Below are 21,703 nucleotides of genomic sequence, written 5' to 3' on the forward strand. Positions count from 1 at the left end.
GTGTTTTGGAGGGTTTTTAAATTTCTTTTTATTTATTTATTTATTTATTTATTTAATTGTGGTAAATGTATTTTTCTCTCTCTCTGCCTGCTAGGATTTTCAGATTTGCAGTCTGGGCCTATTTATGGCACCAATGAATCTCTTGTCTGAATTTCCTTTATGAATTTAAGATATGGAAAGTAGTCTGTAATTTATGTAAAACGACCCTCGCAGGAGGTCCTCTGTGTGTGGCAAAATTTTTTAATGACATTTCTCTTTAAATGTAATGAGTCTGTAGAGCTCATCCGAGAACAGTTTGTTGAATGCAGCCAATTTGGAGGTGGATTGCCCCCGGCCCATCTCTCCATGGAGCTGTGAACATGTGCATGCTTTTTAATGAGTGATAACATGGAGCTCGTCTCAATCTGTCACCAGGCAGGACTAAGCTCATCAGTGAGTCTGCTTCTCTAACACCACCACCGTGATTCATTGATCCTCTGGATCTTACAGGTGACATGCTTGGTTGTTCCTGATAATAACATGCTTAAATATCCCTGCTGGATTTTCCTAGGATTAACATTTTGAGTCCCCAACTGTCGTGATTAAACGGCTGTAGCTATTAGTAGAGCATAGTGTAATGACTTCACACATGCCTTAATGGTTTCTATTAATAGAAACTGAAGGCATTATTTGTGCATATTTTCCTGCTATCTTTTCAGTCGCAAAGTACTCTTTAATGCATAGTTTACAGACAATGCCAGTAACCGAGTGCTTCTGTATACTTTTTTAATTTAAATATATTAAGTGTTATGTGTTCAGTCCATACAGTATGTCAGGTGTTCTTGGCATGAAATACATCTGTGAATTTATATCGTGGACAAGAAAATCAGTCCTCGTACCGATCCTTAGTGCATCTCTTCACACTCTAATCCAGTTTGTTTTTTGTTTTGTTTTTTCCTCAGGAAGTTAACCTGAACAGCTGTCAAGTCAACGCAAGTCTTTCCAAAGAACTTATACAACAATCATAAGTTGACAGAGAGATAGTAAAGGAGCAGAATAAACCAGGATGCTAGCTTATGTGTGGCCAAGTTTTAGTGTGCTTTATTATGTCTCCTGCACCTCATCTACCTCCTCTATTAGAGATCTACAGGACCAGTCAAAAGCTTGGACATACTTTCTAATTCAGTGTTTTTTCTTTATTTTTATTAATTAAAATACACGTCCTGTCTTAACAGGGCTGAACGATATGGACAAAATGTCATATCTCAATATTCATGCCAGATATCTCGATATCGATACGATCGATTTCACGGAGCTCGGATTCAACATTCATTTTACACTTATTATAGAGTTTCGGAATGGCCACTTGATTAAAATGTGTTCGGGATGGTATTTTATAACGCTTGTCCAGTGTCCGAACCATTTTTTTTTTTTAAAGCCCTCTTTCGAGATTGTGTACACAGGTGTGTATGTCTTTTGCAATGTGGTATGTTATAGCGTCTGTAATTTCTTTGTCTGGTGGACGTCGACTCGTACGGTGTAACGCTCCTGAACGCATCAGCAATCAAACTTTGCTTTGGCTTATTTTGGGATGACTGAGAAGTCCCCGGTGTTTCTCTCATTGTCATACACTCTTCGTGCAGCACGCGATGGTGGTGTTTCAGGTGGTGAAACATGTTTGTTGTGCTACCTTGCTTCGTCGCAATTTTTGCTAAGCACGACCTGCACAACACCTCACTCTGGTTAACATCGTCCTTTTTGAATCCAAAATGCCTCCAAATAATGGAGGAAGATTTATGTTTTGGCACCAAGTCAGATTCTGCACCGCCACCGGCCGCATTATCTTCCGCACTCATTTTCTTCCTTCCTTCCTTCCTTCCCCCCCCCCCCCCTGCTGTGTCTGTAGTGTGTGCGCGTGTCGGTCTCCCTCACTCCCGCCCTCATATGTTTGTCATTGGTTGGCTTCAGCTGTCGATCCACAGCAAGGTTTGTGGTTGGCTGGCCTTAGCGGTGCATTCAAGGGCAATCGTAAAAATGATGTTTGTTGTGACTGCCAGAGCTGTACATGCAGGGCGAGCGCTGGGAGGGGAAATCTATATCGTTGCTTTTTCGATATTAATATCTTGAATGTTCATATCTAGATATAGATACGATAACGATATATCGTTCAGCCCTATGTCTTAAAGTAATGATGGATGTCGTTTCTCTTTACTTAGCTGAGCGGTTCTTGACATAATATGGATTACTACAGTTGTGGAATAGGGATATTTACTGTATTTATATTATTTACTGTTTACTGTTTGATCGCAAACGCATTAAGGTGGCAAGAAATTGCACTAATTAACTTTTGATGAGGCACCTGTGAATTGAAAAGCATTCCAGGTGACTTCCTCATGAAGCTGGTTAAGATAATGCCAATAGTGTGCAAAGCGTCATCAAGGTAAATGCTGGCTACGTTAAAGAATCTAAAATATGAAACATATTTTGTTTAACATTTTTTTTGTTTACCACATATTTCCATGTATGTTCCAGATGTTTTTTTTTTTTCATAGTTTTGATGTCAATGTAGAAAATGATCCAAATATAGAAAAGCCTCTGAATGTGATGGGGTGTCCAAACTTTTGACTGGTGCTGTATGTGCTGATCAGTCTGAAGCAGGCCTGGAATTTCGTCATTCTAGGGGCAAGGCCACTTGGCCTTTTGTGCTGTCAATTTTTTGAGGGCACGAAGGCCAAAAGCCAGGGCACCAAGGCCATAAAATAAAACAATGATTTTAAGTTCACGTCTATAATGAGTTTAATTTAAGGACTAATGACTCTTCTGAGGAAGATTGGAGTCTCAGTCGAAACTATCAAGCAGGTAAAGAAATGTGGAATCAATTTTGTGCCAAAATGTTCATACAATACTTTTGAAATATCAAACAAAAACGACAAATCAAAATACACAAAAAGAAAAAAAAGTCAATTTTTTTAGACCGGCAAACAAATTATTCATGTAATCGTGCAAAATATCAGTCTATTACTCTTCAGAAACCTTTTATTTTTGTTCCGCGTCTTTCTCAGTTTTGTTTGACGTAATTTATTTTGGTTGCGATTCCAGCTTTCTCGTTTGCGCTCCCTGACTTTTTGCTTGCAGTTTTGGCACAAACTTCACATGTGGGTGGGCTGTCCAGGAATGCATTCCCATTGGCTAACTTGTGTTTGACTGACAGCTACGCTCAGCCATTCCCTACTCGGATTCTGGCGGACTGTTTGACGAGTGACCGATCCATTGACGGTAAACAAGGATCGAGTGGACTTCAGTGGCGACTATGATATTGAATTAATTCAACAAAGTGTAAATTCAATATCCTAGTCGCCACTGAAGTCCACTCGATCCTTGTTTACCGTCAATGGATCGGTCACTCGTCAAACAGTCCGCCAGAATCCGAGTAGGGAATGGCTGAGCTTAGCTGTCAGTCAAACACAAGTTAGCCAATGGGAATGCATTCCCGGACAGCCCACCCACACATGAAGTTTGTGCCAAAACTGCAAGCAAAAAGTCAGGGAGCGCAAACGAGAAAGCTGGAATCGCAACCAAAATAAATTACGTCAAACAAAACTGAGAAAGACGCGGAACAAAAATAAAAGGTTTCTGAAGAGTAATAGACTGATATTTTGCACGATTACACGAATAATTTGTTTGCCAGTCTAAAAAAATTGACTTTTTTTTCTTTTTGTGTATTTTGATTTATTGTTTTTGTTTGATATTTCAAAAGTATTGTATGAATATTTTGGCACAAAATTGATTCCATAAAGAAACATCTACACTATTATGTCTGAAGATAAGAAAATATTGAACACATCTAAACTTATCAATCCATCACTCACTTCAAAAATTGTAAAACTTATTAAACCTATATCCTCCCATAAATTTTGTTCAGCTGACACCGAATGTGCGAGAGCATCTTCAGACTGTACTACTACGCAGATTTTTGATGAATCAAAATTGAGCCTGGAGTTCATCAAAATGTTTGACTGTAAATGGAACATGTACTAGCATGCAGGCTACTGATTAACCCATAAGAGCCCAGACCGATTTCTCAATCAAGGAAAATTATTGAGGAAATAAAATGAACTAAATAGATGACAAAGAAAACATTTCTGACCTTTTATTTTTTAAAATGGCACTTTCATGTCTCAAGATCTGAAATATTAAATTGCAAATTTGCAGAACACTGCAACACTGTTAACCCCAAAGTTCATTCTATGCAAACAGTTTGAGTAAATTCCACTTTTAAAGATTAGTTTTATTGCATTACTGAAACAGTACGAGTATATGAAGAGTATATGAGACAGTCATTGGGTGTACTCATTTTTGTAATTTAAACAAACTTAAACTATCATGTTTTACCTCAGGCCACAGTGCTGCCCTGTTGTGATCGGCTCAAAACTCAAGATAAGTCTGTGTTTGTCCGTTGACGGCTACAGAGGAAGTTGTGCCATTTTCTAATTTACACAGAGCAATTTAAGGTCTTTGCACTTTTGACAGCAAGCTAATTAGCATTTGTTAGCGGCTACAGTCGGTACTCGGCACGTTAAAAGTGGGTCAACGTTGTAACGACATAACGTTACTGTACAAGCAATGCTTATTTAACGGTAACAAACTTAAGCCCTATATGTTGAAATTCCTCTCTTATTCGTTCGTTAATTTATCACACAGTCTTACCTCAGTCAACTTCTTCCCTCCTTCTGTGAAAATTCAACGTCTCAGACGCGGACACAAGTGGGCGAGGGATGCATTTGATTAAGTCTCCTGGTTGGCTGGTGATAGATTGGTGTCATTATAGCGCGTCGGAGCGGTTCATGCCAGGCTCGAGTCCGATCCACCACTGATGAGTTGCCCAGTAAGAATCCAGAATGTCATCAAAAGACGTATTTTTTTTCTCAATAGACGCAGGTGATGTTAAAGCCTATTGGCAGTCACAAGGCAGACTACAAAACCGCAGGGCATCAAGGTCACTGTGGCCTTACGGTAGATATTTTTTTCCAAGGGCACAAGGCCAAATTGAGAGGGCATGAGGGCCATGGCCCTCATGAAATTCCTGCCCTGGTCTGAAGTAATCTGTGTGAGCTTCATGGTGCCTGTCGCTACTTCTTCTGCTGGTGGTTCTTAGGCTGGTCTGCACTACGTTGTCACGTGTGCTAATAACATACTGTACTTATCTGAGCTCTTAAAAACACAAAAATCATTAAAACTAATTAAAGGATCCACAGAAGTGTTATTGGATTCTGTTGGAGTTCAAAGAGTGGATGATACAGTGGTGCTTGAAAGTTTGTGAACCCTTTAGAATTTTCTATATTTCTGCATAAATGTGACCCAAAACATCATCGGATTTTCACACAAGTCCTAAAAGTAGATAAAGAGAACCCAGTTAAACAAATGAGACAAAAATATTATACTTGGTCATTTATTTATTGAGGAAAATGATCCAATATTACATATCTGTGAGTGGCAAAAGTATGTGAACCTCTAGGATTAGCAGTTAATTTGAAGGTGAAATTAGAATCAGGTGTTTTCAATCAATGGGATGACAATCAGGTGTGAGTGGGCACCCTGTTTTATTTAAAGAACAGGGATCTATCAAAGTCTGATCTTCACAACACATGTTTGTGGAAGTGTATCATGGCACGAACAAAGGAGATTTCTGAGGACCTCAGAAAAAGCGTTGTTGATGCTCATCAGGCTGGAAAAGGTTGCAAAACCATCTCTAAAGAGTTTGAAGCACACTTCAAGCACAGTGAAATTCATCCTCTGCATTTAACCCATCTGAAGCAGTGAACACGCGCGCACGCACACACTCAGAGCAGTGGGCAGCCACACCAGAGCGCCCAGGGAGCAGTCAGGGGTCAGGTACCTTGCTCATGGGCCATCAGCCCAAGGCCGCCCCACGTCAACCTAACTGCATGTCTTTGGGTTGTGAGGGAAACTGGAGCACTCAGAGGAAACCCATGCAGACACGGGGAGAACATGCAAACTCCACACAGAAAGGCCCTCGCCGGCTGCTGGGTTCAAACCCGGAACCTTCTTGCTGTGAGACCATGCCACCCACCAATCCACAGTAAGACAGAATGTGTACAAATGGAGGAAATTCAAGATCATTGTTACCCTCCCCAGGAGTGGTCGACCAACAAAGATCACTCCAAGAGCAAGGCATGTAATAGTCGGCGAGGTCACAAAGGACCCCAGGGTAACTTATAAGCAACTGAAGGCCTCTCTCACATTGGCTAATGTTAATGTTCATGAGTCCACCATCAGGAGAACACTGAACAACAATGGTGTGCATGGCAGGGTTGCAAGGAGAAAGCCACTGCTCTCTAAAAAGAATGTTCTGGCTCGTCTGCAGTTTGCTAAAGATCGTGTGGACAAGCCAGAAGGCTATTGGAAAAATGTTTTGTGGACGGATGAGACCAAAATAGAACTTTGTGGTTTAAATGAGAAGCGTTATGTTTGGAGAAAGGAAAACACTGCATTCCAGCATAAGAACCTTATCCCATCTGTGAAACATGGTGGTGGTGGTATCATGGTTTGGGCCTGTTTTGCTGCATCTGGGCCAGGACGGCTTGCCATCATTGATGGAACAATGAATTCTGAATTATACCAGCGAATTCTAAAGGAAAATGTCAGGACATCTGTCCATGAACTGAATCTCAAGAGAAGGTGGGTCATGCAGCAAGACAACGACCCTAAGCACACAAGTCGTTCTACCAAAGAATGGTTAAAGAAGAATAAAGTTAATGTTTTGGAATGGCCAAGTCAAAGTCCTGACCTTAATCCAATGGAAATGTTGTGGAAGGACCTGAAGCGAGCAGTTCATGTGAGGAAACCCACCGACATCCCAGACTTAAAGCTGTTCTGTATGGAGGAATGGGCTAAAATTCCTCCAAGCCGGTGTGCAGGACTGATCAACAGTTACCGCAAACGTTTAGTTGCAGTTATTGCTGCACAAGGGGGTCACACCAGATACTGAAAGCAAAGGTTCACATACTTTTGCCACTCGCAGATATGTAATATTGGATCATTTTCCTCAATAAATAAATGACCAAGTATAATATTTTTGTCTCATTTGTTTAACTGGGTTCTCTTTATCTACTTTTAGGACTTTGTGTGAAAATCTGATGTTTTCGGTCATATTTCTGCAGAAATATAGAAAATTCTAAAGGGTTCACAAACTTTCAAGCACCACTGTAAATAAGGAACAAAACACACTGGGACATGCTAATATCGTAAAATAATCAAGTGTTTGGTGTGATGTAGCACAGTGCAAGGAGAGTTACTGTCATGACCCTGAAGTTGATCATTTTATAATGACAGCACATCATAGTGTTTTGGCAAACTGCTGTATTATAACTGTTATAGTTTTCATTAAATACACCGTGTTTCAAATTATTATGCAAGTGACACATCAGTAGGATTTTCCTAAAATAAACAGTTAGGTTTTAGTTTTTCAAAGAAAGTGTTTGTTTTCTTGTGTACTTTTAGATGACTGGTATCGGTCTCAGACAGCTTTGCTAATTAGCTTGTTAATTTAATTACAGGGAAACCTACTTAAAGTGGTTGTTCCACATTCTTAAGTCAGTCAGTTCTCATGCAATATGGGCAGGAAGAAAGATCGTTGTGAAGATGAGATGTGAAATAGTGCAATGTCTTGTAAAAGTAATGAAAACTACTGATATTTTGCGAAAATTGAATACACTTCATCAAACTGTGAAAAGATTTGAGAGTTCAGTCAGGAAAGTTTGTCAGAAAAATTAACGGTATTAAAAGGTAAGCTATAGGAAAAAAGCCACTGTCGAGCAACAGACATGTATTTGAAGCTGCTGGTGTCTGTGGAGCCCCAAGAAACTCTCGATGCAGGCTCGTCCAGGTGCTAGCAGTTAGCATAAAGCTGTATTCCGGTCACCCCCGCAAACAAAACACACAAAAAGCAACCATATACATTGGGCTCAGAAATAAATGCATGAAGACTGATTTGATTGATTTTCAAACAGTTTTATTCACTGATAAATGCCACGCTCTACAGGATGGTCCAGATGGATGGCATTGTGGATGGAGTCCATTCCCGGTGTCTGAAGGGGTGTTCACACGGCACATATTTGCATCGATGCTGCACCGATGTATTTTGTTGCGATATATCTTACACCGGTGTAGATTTTGTGGAGCGTTCACACGTCACAAACCTGCTTACTAGAGAGAAGCGTGTTAGCACCGGTGCAGCCCCACTTGCGTTCACACGGCAGTTTTTGCGACCGTGCTATACGATAGTAATGATGCGGAAATGAAATATGCGCATGCATGAAAATGTACTTCCTTTTCCCGGTTGCCATGGCATCACCAAGCGCCGGGAAAACAACGTGGATGAAGACACCAGTGTTGCCAGATACTGCTGACATTTTCCAGCCCAAAATATGTTCAAATCCGCCAAAATGCACTTAAAACCGCCCAATCTGGCAACACTGGAAGACACGCAGTTCTGTTGTTGTTGATATTCGCCATTTTGGAAGCGCAAAATACCAGGATGCAAATTATGCAATGCCCGTATGTAATCAACTCTCCTCACGCGTAGCGAGTCTACCCCTGTAGCGTTCAGACGTCCCATTTTATATCGGTGCTGCCCCGCAAACTAGCATTTTACTCCGGAGTAAATTTCTTAAACCACCTCCCGAGCAGGGTTAGATTTGCACCGGTTTAAGCAGCTTTCAGGGGCTACACCGGTATAACTTTGTACCGTGTGAACACTCTACCGGGGCAGCCCCGGTGCTACACCGGAGTAAAAGTTGCCGTGTGAACACCCCTTGAAATCGCTCCCTACTCCCTATATATTGAGGACGCCATTTTGTAGTGCTGTCTGAAACGTTAGTGAGGATTATTTACACCCTATACAGTGCACTCAAAGTATCCCACAATGCATCACGAAAAGTAGTGTACAACCGATGGTCACTAACCAAGCAATATATCCCATCATGCATTGCGGTCGCGCTGAAAGAAATCAAATTAAAAGTCTTAAATTCGATTTAATAAAAGGCAGCGGCAAAGAAGAAAGCATTCAGCCTTGATTTAAAGGTGTCATTCCACGACAAACCGTTTAATACTTGCTCTTTTTGAAATACCATAGGTCACTCTGAGTTGCATATGCATGCTGCACGTGAAATGTTCTTCTACCCCTATTCCCTGTATTAGCCTATGAAAGAAAATAGACGGAAAAACAAGCGAATCAGAAAAAGCCCTACGAACTTGCATCACTTCGAAAATTAGTAGTCATGGCCTCGCCCATAACCCACTGGAGGGAGCGTCACAGTGCTGTTAGCCAATCAGAAGTGATATGTTTACATATCATGAATATTAATGAGTAAGAGCTGAAATCCTGTCGTTCTCTCCCCACCCACTCCACCAAACTAGAACAGCCTGAAACAGGAGAACCACAGCATTTTTTTCACCAAAACCGGCTCACAGGGCATTCATTCATACTAGAGACCACCACACAATTAATGAAAAAACGATGCAATGACGCTTTAAAAAAAAAACTGAAAGATGCAGGTACTTTGTATTGATTAATGTGGGAAATACGCTCAGTATAATATGGATTTATCACAAAAATACATGTATGTGTTTATTATTTTGAAAACCCACCAGCCGGCTGATCTGGCACGTTTTAATTGCACAACAGTAATGACGTAAATACCAGTGTGAAGGACTAGTGTCCGGAAGTGTTTTTTTTTTTTTTTCTCTTCTCATTTTACCAATGAGCTCAATATATAGTCCTCTATAGAGTAATTCCCTAGATAGGGAGTAGTGAATGAGTGAGCAATTTCGGACACCGGGCATATCTAAAGTATACTGGACATGTATGCCATTACACTAACACCATGATGACTATAAAAAAAAATGTTTGTGAAAGCCAAGAGGCCATACTATCATGACCCATGGATCAACATATCAAATTTGGTGAACGTCTCAATCAAACAGGCAAAGAGAACAACACAGTTGAAAGCTGGTTTTGCTGCGGAATCAACCGCGCAACTCCGTGGCAACAAGATTACTGATTGGAGGAATCTACATGTACAGGTGTGGCTGGTGAATGACCCTGTTCCAACAAGACTGCAGCGTCAGCAAGGGGGTGGTGGAGTGATGATTTGGGCTGGAATATTGGGAAGTGAGATGTAGGTCCCTTTATGCCGCTTTTCCACTACAAACGCGGCTGAGTCGGGCTGAGCCGTGCCGTGCTGAGTCGAGCTGAGCGGGGCTGTTGGAGTTGCATTTCGACTACAACCGCGCTGAACCGTGCTGGCTGGAAGTGGGTGGACACATTGGGTGGAGTTAGCGAAAGTGGGTGGACGTCACGTGATGTCGTTAAGCAGCGCAAACAGTGACATCAGTGAGCTTTTAAGCGGTAGTCTCACGACCCGGATAGTAAACAATAAACATGGAGGACATGGAGTCGTTAGTGTTGCTGGTCTTGGTGCTGTGGCTTGTTGTCACCGACAACGCCAACAGATACTGGCAAGAGCGTATAGATGAGGCGAGGCGCATAAGGCTTCAGAAATTCTCGTAATTCGTAATTATTCTCCTTCCGGGTTTGCAGTGTTTACAGATCCCAGCGTGCTCGCGGGGCGTGTGTGGGCATGTGAGGACACTCCTCCTCACCAATCAGTGCACAGGGGAGTGTCTGCTCACGCCCCCAGCCTCACTCGGCACGGCTTGGCTCGCTTCAGCCCCACTCCAAAACGGTGCGAGTTTTAGGGGCTAAGCAGGGCTGAAGCGAGCTGAGTCGTGCTGGTTTTTGGTAGTCGAAACGCGAGCCGTGTCGGGCTGAAGCGAGCTGAAGTGAGCTGAAAAAGGGTAGTGGAAAAGGGCCATTAGTGTCCATGAAGGTGTCGAAATGACCTTGGCAAGATATGTGGCGTTCCCAACCGACCATTTTCTGCCATGGAATAAAAGGAAGAGTCGTGCCTTCCAAAATACAATGATTTTAATGCAGGACAAGACACCTCCCCATGCTGCAAGAAACACCACTGACTCTTTGTTGCTATGGACATAGAATGGGGGAAATAAAGGTCTGTTTACCATCATCCCCTGATCTCAAGGTTATCTAATGATAAACTGTGGAACATTTTTATAAGGAAGATCTATGAGCGTAGGCAGATGTGTGTTACAGGTCAGAATTGTAGGTCAGGTGGAAGTTTTCAACCTAGGTTAGAATTTTTAACCTAGTTCATAATTTGCTACTTGGATCAGGGAAACTGACTATATCTAGAGTTAGGATTTGGGAAGACTTTGTATTTTGAGATGCTTAATGCTGTAATAAGACTGGACTCATATTAATAAATTAAAAAAAAAATATATATATATATATATATATCACCCCTTCCATTGTTGGTCTAGTGGTTAAGGTGTTGGGATAAGAATCAGAAGGTTCTGAGTTCAAATCCTGGTTAAGTATGAAAAAAGATATGTTTTTAAAAAATGCTAACTAGGTATGTAGACAGACAGACAGAAACCGGCTAGTGGCCTAGTGGTTAGCGTGTCCGCCTCTCGATCGGGAGTTCTACTCACGGTTGGGTCATACCAAAGACCATCATAAAAATGGTACCTACTACCATCTGGCAAGGCATACTGCAATACAGATGCGAGTGGGGAGTCAAACTCTTGTGGTTACCAGAGGACTAGTCCCCCACTATAACCCTAGCTGTGTAATAGGCGAAAGGCTCAGGGCTACGGAAACGGAGATCGGTGCCGCCCGATGCGCCACATGGTGCGGGAAGGACTTTGACTTGAGGTAGACAGACAAGAGGAAATACTAGGACAGCGAGGAAGTGGATGGAAGAAAGAGACAAAAGAAGTGATGGAAAATCCCTTTTAAGAATCTTAAATAATCCAAAATTTTACCTAGTTTGGAAATTATGAACTAGGTTAAAAATTTTAACCCAGGTCAAAAAAAAAAATCATCTAGGTTGAAATTTCATTCATTCATTCAAACCTGTAACATTTACCTCAAAAGTGCAGCTCTGGGAGGCAATACTGGCATCCTCAAATGAAATCGAAACCCAAACTATACATGGACTTAAGTCTCTTATGACTTTAATCATCTCAAATAAGGGATCATTTATTAATCTCATCTCATTATCTCTAGCCGCTTTATCCTGTTCTACAGGGTCACAGGCAAGCTGGAGCCTATCCCAGCTGACTACGGGCGAAAGGCGGGGTACACCCTGGACAAGTCGCCAGGTCATCACAGCGCTGACACATAGACACAGACAACCATTCACACTCACATTCACACCTACGGTCAATTTAGAGTCGCCAGTTAACCTAACCTGCATGTCTTTGGACTGTGGGGGAAACCGGAGCACCCGGAGGAAACCCACGCGGACACGGGGAGAACATGCAAACTCCGCGCAGAAAGGCCCTCGCCGGCCCCGGGGCTCGAACCCAGGACCTTCTTGCTGTGAGGCGACAGCGCTAACCACTACACCACCGTGCCGCCCTCACTTATTAATATATAACTTTTTTTTTACCATTTTAAACTTTTCTAAAAATTGTGTTTATTGTTTGGGGAAAAAAAATCACTTCGCTTTTATTCTCTTGAAGTTAAAAGTGCAGCTTGTCCTGTTCTCGAGAAAGTGCAAAAACGTCTGTCCTGAGGAATTTGTCAGAAAATATTACAGCTTTATCTCTGACCTTTACAGAGCACAGACGCCGGAGACTCCTTCCACAAATGCTAAATAAACATCTTGCAGAAAGTTTGACCATATTAATCATTATGTGCTCGTTTATGTAGAGCTGTTCTATACCTTCTACCTATATCTGTTCTATACCTTCCTGTGTGTTATGGAACAAGCACATTTAATATAAACTTGGGATTTGCTTTCTAGTTGGAACTCTCATCAGAGCTGCTGTTTATAGAAAATTCATCAACACCTTCTGAACAGTCAGGTTCGAGCATTCAGCATTGCTGTGGTATAATTGAAAAAAAAAAAAAAATCGAAAAAGCCGAGTAGGAATTGGAAGCAGTTAGCTACTCGAGATATTTTGCTGCTTCCCTGCTGTAAGAAAATGAGCACTGTGTCTTTTGATATCGATATTATTAATACAGTTCTGTAAGCTATTTGTGAAACGTATTTTCATTTCTGTAATTGTTGTCTTTCTGGCTGACATTGCCTCACACAGTTTGACACCGTTGTTATTCGAACCCAGTACCACGATTACATTGGCAAGCACGCAGCTGGAGACGATGTCCTGAAGCGCCTGTGAGAGTTTGAAAAACGACTGATTTTTTTTTTTTCCCCTCTCTGTTGCTCTGTCTCTCTCAGGTTGTGGTGGTGTCCACACTGCAGGCAGTGAAAGTGTCCCCATTAATAGAGAGAATCAGTGACCATAAGGAATTCAAAAAGCTGCTCAGGACCAGAACCAATGTCCTTGTGCTTTACACTAAGTCAGGTGAGTGTCGAGCTTATGTTATTGAATGTAACGCCGTCAGCATTTAAACACGTGTACACGTGAGCTAGTGTAGAATCCCTGAGCGTCATGGCCTTCAGAAATTTTGAAAGTATTCGTATCATTATATTCCTCCACTAGTACCAAACACCTGCTGGTTCATCTCTGAGTCAGTGAAAATGTTTGTCACGTACTTAAAAGCTTTCAAAACCACAACCTACTCCAGTGCAACCAGTGGCACCTCTTTTTGCAGCGCGTTCTATAATTTGTACTCCTTGAAGGAGGGATGCACAGTGCCATGTGTGATGATGTGTGCTTTCCTGGTCCATAAACAGCCTCACTCCACATGCAGAAGAAGGGTCTCCCAAGACTTAGCCGCTCCAGATATATTGGTTTCATAATTCATGGCCCATTTCTGCTGTGTGAGGTCATTGGGTAAGACTCTGGAGTATCAGACAGAGCATTTGATTGATGGCTCCATTGTCTGCTCAGCCTCTGAAGCCCTGGTTTGCTCTCTGAATGCACATTTCCCCTCACATTCATTTCCCGCTGTCGGATGTTTTCTCTCATCTTTGACCTCTCAAGAGAGCAGTGTTTTAGCAGTATAGAAAATCTTTTACTCATGCAATGCAATACGTATTTTCACTTGGAGGCATAAATTTCTTTCCTTAAACGTATACGGGTAACAGGAAGTCGTTTCATCAGCTGCTGCAGATTTAAAGGGCATATCACGGGTAAATTCAGGAGCAAGATCAATGTAATTCTCCTATTTTAGATTAAACTTTGGTCAAATATCTGTAACATTCTGCATTCTCTGCAATTTTTTTACCTTGCGCAATACCAGAAAAATTCAGTTGAAATCAAGCCATTTGAGGCGAATTGGTCCGCCTCTGAAAAAACTTGGCATTTGGATTTCCCGGGAAACATTGATTTTCGTGACGTCGTGTGCGGGACGCCTCCCTCTGAATCCTACGTCAGCGCTGGTTTGTTTATGAGAAAACGACCTGGTGGTTTTCTGCAAATTTCTTCAACGTTATTATTAAAATGGTTAACAGATGTATCGTAGGAGGGTGTAGCAACACCAATCTTGATGGGATTAGTACTCATCGTTTCCCAAAAGACCGGACAATGAGAGAGAAATGGGAGCGCTTGGTCTACACAGGCTGTGCACTGAAACCGTGCAAAGCTCGCGCAGTCTGCTGGCGCTTCCGCAGGTAACGTCACGAATCTGCCTCCAGACTCCCTTGGGATTTTTCCAGACGCGTTTTTTTATTTTATTTTTTTCTGCTGTAGACAGATGGCCTTGTGCAAAATTACCCTTCTGGATGAGTGTGTAAAGGGACATACTTTCATATTAAAAAAAAAAACGAAATTGGTCCAGAATATGCCCTTTAAAGGCTTGCGCCTTCACTGTTGTCACACACCGGCTATCAGTAATGTGTGCATTTTGTCCATGTAATAGTTTTGATATCTAAACGAGCTCCTTTTATATTTCCGGTTGTATTTAAGCTCTTTAAAATGCAAAGTGAATTCCTAGATGAAGCGTGTATTTTTCTTCAGCTTGTACTCTGTTTTCACTGCTGTTCTAACTTTTCTGCTAATTCCTGTCTTGTAGCTTGATTTTACAAGCATGAGATTTTGGTGTGCTCTTTCTTTTTTTCTTTTTTTTTAATGGAGATTACTAAGCACTTCTGTAAGATGCTGTGGATAAGGGTGTCTGCTAAATGCTCTAAAATTTATGCAAATCTTGCAGGAATCCATTTCTTGGCTTTGCCAATTTAATCAACTACAAAATCATAAATTTAATGGAGAAAGAAAGGCGGGGGGAGTACAAACTAAACTGACATGTAAAATATTGGTACCTAAAGGTCAGTGTGTCACATGAAATGCTGTAATAGTTTCTGTATAAAATGCCCTGCTCCAATATTTCCCTTGTACCTCAGCTACATCTGGAGATGTTCATATGAAGCTGCTGTCTGATGTAGCCCAAGCAGTCAAAGGCCAAGGGACCATCGCCTGGGTGAACTGTGGGTAGGTTTCATTGATCATTTCACATCTTTGTGTCCGTGGATTAGCAATTTGCTAAACAGAAATGAGCCACATCATTATCAGGGAGTGGAATAAGCATTAATGAGCATTAGAATGCCAGCACAATTGCAAATCTTCAAGCGTCAGGAAAAGGTTTGTAAACTCTTGCAAATGAATGATTCTTGTAATGTGGTGTATCGCAACTACAACCCCGATTCCAAAAAAGTTGGGACAAAGTACAAATTGTAAATAAAAATGGAATGCAATAATTTACAAATCTCAAAAACTGATATTGTATTCACAATAGAACATAGACAACATATCAAATGTCGAAAGTGAGATGTTTTGAAATTTCATGCCAAATATTGGCTCATTTGAAATTTCTTGACAGCAACACATCTCAAAAAAGTTGGGACAGGGGCAATAAGAGGCTGGAAAAGTTAAAGGTACAAAAAAGGAACAGCTGGAGGACCAAATTGCAACTCATTAGGTCAATTGGCAATAGGTCATTAACATGACTGGGTATAAAAAGAGCATCTTGGAGTGGCAGCGGCTCTCAGAAGTAAAGATGGGAAGAGGATCACCAATCCCCCTAATTCTGCGCCGACAAATAGTGGAGCAATATCAGAAAGGAGTTCGACAGTGTAAAATTGCAAAGAGTTTGAACATATCATCATCTACAGTGCATAATATCATCAAAAGATTCAGAGAATCTGGAAGAATCTCTGTGCGTAAGGGTCAAGGCCGGAAAACCATACTGGGTGCCCGTGATCTTCGGGCCCTTAGACGGCACTGCATCACATACAGGCATGCTTCTGTACTGGAAATCACAAAATGGGCTCAGGAATATTTCCAGAGAACATTATCTGTGAACACAATTCACTGTGCCATCCGCCGTTGCCAGCTAAAACTCTATAGTTCAAAGAAGAAGCCGTATCTAAACATGATCCAGAAGCGCAGACGTCTTCTCTGGGCCAAGGCTCATTTAAAATGGACTGTGGCAAAGTGGAAAACTGTTCTGTGGTCAGACGAATCAAAATGTGAAGTTCTTTATGGAAATCAGGGACGCCGTGTTGTTCGGACTAAAGAGAAGGACAACCCGAGTTGTTATCAGCGCTCAGTTCAGAAGCCTGCATCTCTGATGGTATGGGGTTGCATTAGTGCATGTGGCATGGGCAGCTTACACATCTGGAAAGACACCATCAATGCTGAAAGGTATATCCAGGTTCTAGAGCAACATATGCTCCCATCCAGACGACGTCTCTTTCAGGGAAGACCTTGCATTTTCCAACATGACAATGCCAAACCACATACTGCATCAATTACAGCATCATGGCTGCGTAGAAGAAGGGTCCGGGTACTGAACTGGCCAGCCTGCAGTCCAGATCTTTCACCCATAGAAAACATTTGGCGCATCATAAAACGGAAGATACGACAAAAAAGATCTAAGACAGTTGAGCAACTAGAATCCTACATTAGACAAGAATGGGTTAACATTCCTATCCCTAAACTTGAGCAACTTGTCTCCTCAGTCCCCAGACGTTTACAGACTGTTGTAAAGAGAAAAGGGGATGTCTCACAGTGGTAAACATGGCCTTGTCCCAACTTTTCTGAGATGTGTTGTTGTCATGAAATTTAAAATCACCTAATTTTTCTCTTTAAATAATACATTTTCTCAGTTTAAACATTTGATATGTCATCTATGTTCTATTCTGAATAAAATATGGAATTTTTAAACTTGCACATCATTGCATTCCGTTTTTATTTACAATTTGTACTTTGTCCCAACTTTTTTGGAATCGGGGTTGTATAATAATATAGATCAAGGCTCATTAACTGGTGCGCCACGGTTTGTATGTGGACCCAGCAAAGTATTTCATCTGATCAAACTGAGCCATCAAAAATACCGTAGCAGAGCTAATCAAGGTTGTTGTTTTTTTTTTTTGGGGGGGGGGGACTGTTTGTTTGTACTTCAGCTATTTCAGTTTTCTAAACTCGAACCATTGTTGCATCTGTGTTAGAGCCTGTATTCTAGTTAAATGCATGCATTTTGTTTTGTTTTTCAAGCATACAAAAGAGAGATTTCACACTTTCATACATTCACCATCCCTGGTCAAATGAATGACATGATGACATGGCTGGTTAAAAATGTTGACAGCAAATCCAAAATTTTAAAGACAAAAGGGACAAAAGTATGCATTTATTCCCCACATCAAATTTTAAAGCCTGTGTCTCATCTGTTCAGAATCTGTGGCTCTTAGTCAATCACGGTCATGTGAAGGTATGAAAGAAAACATGACCACTAAATGGCAATTATACAAACTGATGTGTCTTGAAATAATCATTAATGGTTCAACGTTAAGGTGGCACGGTGGTGTAGTGGTCAGCACGGTCGCCTTACAGCAAGAAGGTCTGGGTTCGAGCCCTGTGGCGAGCGAGGGCCTTTCTGTGCAGAGTTTGCATGTTCTCCCCGTGTCCACGTGGGTTTCCTCCGGGTGCTCCGGTTTCCCCCACAGTCCAAAGACATGCAGGTTAGGTTAACTGGTGACTCTAAATTGACCGTAGGTGTGAATGTGAGTGTGAATGGTTGTCTCTGTGTGTCAGCCCTGTGATGATCTGGTGACTTGTCCAGCATGTACCCCACCTCTCGCCCGTAGTCAGTTGGGATAGGCTCCAGCTTGCCTGCGACCCTGCACAGGGTAAGCGGCTACAGGTGATGGATGGATGGTTCAATATTAAAGGATAACTGCTGTTATGTAGTCATATTTTATGTGGCTGGACTGCCTCAAGTTGTAGTTGAACAAGCCTAACGTTATTAAAAACAAATTGTAGTTTTGATTCAGTGGTTCAGGTGTTGCTCTACTGATCTGAAATACCAGCGTTTCCATCCCGCCCACTGTGGAGTCCTTGAGAAAGGCCCTGAGCCCCAGGTGCTCATCTGCATCTTGTCTCAATTGTAAGTTAGATAAACGCATCAATCAAACGAGGAGTAAATGAATAATATAAACCAGGCCACTGACAGATACTGGCTTCTAGGGCTCCTGCCTATAAACTGAGGTATGATCAGATTAGCAAACAAAGGCAACGTTCGCAAACATTTTCAAACAGGTTTTCATTTGCTTCGAGTTCACACTGAATATTTGCCAACACACACACAAACGGTCTGAGAAGGTAGTTCTCGCCGAACAAACGTGCTCTCTGGACAATGGGAGATTATTAGAAAATATACGCAAGTGTTACATTTTATTTAATTATCTTCAAGTGGCTAACTTATCTGGGGGTGGGTTTCCCAAAAGTATTATAACACAAAGATCATCGTTAAATGGTAGCGCGAACAGTGCAATGAACACTCTGTCTTCTAGTTAAGATGCTCTTAAGCCTAGGTCACAACCGGACGTACGATTTTTTGGCCGTGCGATTTTTTTGCGTTTCCCAAATCACTGCGTTTTTTTTTTTTTGTTTTTTTTTTTGTTCGTGGAGAAAGACGCACATTGGCCGTAAGTTTGTCTTGCAACCTGAAAAAAACGTAAGCGCCCGTAGAGTTTGTTTGACATGACAAAGAACCTCTGCGGCCAGTCTGCGGCTCGAAAATCAGCACGTCACATGCGCGCCCTCCGTGCGTTTCTTGCGTTTTTTGCACGTAGACCGGCCGTAGGAGCACGTACGGCTGGTTGTGACCGAGGCTTTAGCGTTGAGAGGCTTTTGGGAAACCCACCCCTGTTAGTTACATTGATACTTTCAGAAAAAGTTTTTTTTTCTATTTTATTATTTTATTTATTTTTTTACACTTCTGCTAATTTTGTTGGAGGAAGTTGTTTTCGCCTCCGTTTATTTGTCTGTTCCCAACATAACTCAAAAAGTAGTGAACGGATTTTGATGAAATTTTGCAGAAAAGTGGGCTATAGGCCAAGGAACAACTGATTCGATTTTGATGCAAATCCAGACACGTGGCTTGGCTGAGGTATGAACTCTACCTCGTGCCCTTCTAGTTTTACATGCTATAGAGATCTTGCAGTCACGTGACCGGAAAGTACACAACCGCCATCGTGTCGGTCAAAAACACCGCTGAATACTGCTGCACTCGTGTACAGAATGGATCAAATTCAACCGACGGACTACACGGCTCATTTTTCTAATGAACAGATAACTAGATATATGTCTAAAATAAACGATCTACAGATTTGTGACCCTTATGGCTTTCCGGACGGAGTTTTCACGACCGGATTTTGAACTGCCAGCGGAATACCCGGACGTGTATAATTACCTCATCAACTTTCCCTCGCTGTTCAGTGGTGAAGCACTGCGTGCTTATAAATCTCTGGACAGTTATCTTTACAGAAATTCAGGATTTGTCAGCGACTCAGATGTGGCATCTTGTAAACAAGAAAATGATCCTCACTGGATGGGTAAGTCACTTAAGTATTGAGTATAGCACTGACCAGCCGATTATAGAATAGAATAAGGTAATTCCAAATCGTCCGTGTTGTTTACATGGATCTGGCGTTGGAGAGGTAGAGGCTTGGCAGTGGAGATTTGAGTAGCTGTTTTCTGAGCTTAGTCAACAGGCCGGCTCTGCCTGTAGCCTCGCTTTTGCTTTGGCTCCCGGCGCCGCCTCCTTCGCTTTGCTTCCAATAACAATCCACGGAGACCCCGCTGGTCTCGCAATCTGGTCTCGTCCGGAATTTTTTTTTTTTTCTCGTCCGGAATGTTGTGCATGCGATGGAAATCGCTACAAACCGTCATTTTCTGCTGGAAACCCATGTCCAGTAAGTCCATACGGTTGTAGTGGATATTGAAGTCCGGTACAGACGAACAACACGCAAAAATACACACAAACATAAAAACCATGCACAGGTAGGGAGAGTTTGTAGCCACAGCCGTTGTAGTAGAATTGTATATAGTAGGGTTTTCCAGAAGAAAAGGTAGAAGTAAAAGCAGAAGTAGAAGGCGGAATATGGCGTTTGACCTACAAGATGGCGTCTGTCACAATCTGGATCGGCTGTGACGTCACATGCAAGATCTCTATTGTTATCAATTCGTGGTGTTAGCTAAGCAATTGTAATGCTCTCTGTGGTCGTTAGCTTAAGCTAGTTCGCATACAGCACATACAGCTAAAGCGTTACGTATTTATATTTTGGCACAATTCTTCGTTTGCAACCATGTGACCAAAACTGCTTGGGTCATTGACCGCTGCCATGTTGGAGAATATACAATCAAACAACATAGCATCTGTAAACAGCATTCCAAGCGATAACATAACTTATTCGACTTGTTTTAACTCACTGGATGGCCTTCCCAAGAGAGTTACATTTATAAGCTTGGAGTCGTTTCTCAAATCTATTTTAAAAACAATCATTTTGACTGCTTCAAAAGATTGGTATCTAACACACTATATAACTTACGGTATTTGGTTACGAAAGAGCGCTCACCGGGCGACGAGGCTGCAGTATTTGGGGTCGTGGATTGACATGAATCTTGTTCGATTGACCCTGTGATCGTTTGGGAAGATTCTTCAGTCATTTTGCATTTCTTTCTGCGCTCTGTAAGCCTCGCATTTCGAGCTCTTGCTTTAGTACCATATTTGATTTTGTTGTGGCCCATATTTTGTGTTGGAGCCCCGTCTGGCTCCGTACAATTGTAGAGATCAGCTGGTTTCCCTAATGGAAAGGAAAAAGCAAAATAAAAGCAGCAGCATCAAAAATTACGTACAGCTGTTTTTAAAATAAAATAATTGTAGAAGCTTTTGATTGTTGGATCACATACTCGATGATCACGGCTTTGTCACGTTTGACAACGGCGAGTTTCTGCATGACCAGGCTATTAAGCGATCCAATATTTCTGATATATTGCAATATTTCATTAATAACTAGTTCGTAGTGCTTACCATTTGATAAAATGTTCACTGCAGACTCGTGCGGTTTTATCAGCCCGGTTTATGTCGGACAGCCATTGATGTCTATGCTCCGTGGACAACTTTTTCTTGTTTTTTTTTTCTCCTTGATTATTTATAATTGCTGGAATTCTAAAGAACTTATAAGTCCCCTTGTCTCGAATAGAGTTGTGCTCGTATCCAATTACAGCACAAAGAGTCGGCATAGCGAAGAAACAAAAGGATCGTAACAACCTCTCGAGTATATCTTCTATAGTAAATGTGCGTCACGTGAGTTTGTGTATATCCTCCAACATGGCCCACTTCCAGTTCAAAGCCTCAGGCATAATTAGC

General features: G+C 41.7%; 1 protein-coding gene across 1 annotated transcript in view; it reads left to right on the forward strand.

The window, feature by feature from the left end:
- pdia5 (protein disulfide isomerase family A, member 5) overlaps window positions 1–21,703 on the forward strand; it is a 138,499-nt gene that overhangs the window by 20,794 nt on the left and 96,002 nt on the right. Inside the window, exons 2-3 of the mRNA XM_060929719.1 lie at window positions 13,329–13,455; window positions 15,396–15,483. Coding sequence (XP_060785702.1) covers window positions 13,329–13,455; window positions 15,396–15,483 — 215 coding nt within the window. The remainder of the gene's footprint in view (window positions 1–13,328; window positions 13,456–15,395; window positions 15,484–21,703) is intronic.

The sequence above is a fragment of the Neoarius graeffei genome, chromosome 9 (genome assembly GCF_027579695.1).
Source record: "Neoarius graeffei isolate fNeoGra1 chromosome 9, fNeoGra1.pri, whole genome shotgun sequence".
Classification (NCBI taxonomy): Eukaryota; Metazoa; Chordata; class Actinopteri; order Siluriformes; family Ariidae; genus Neoarius; species Neoarius graeffei.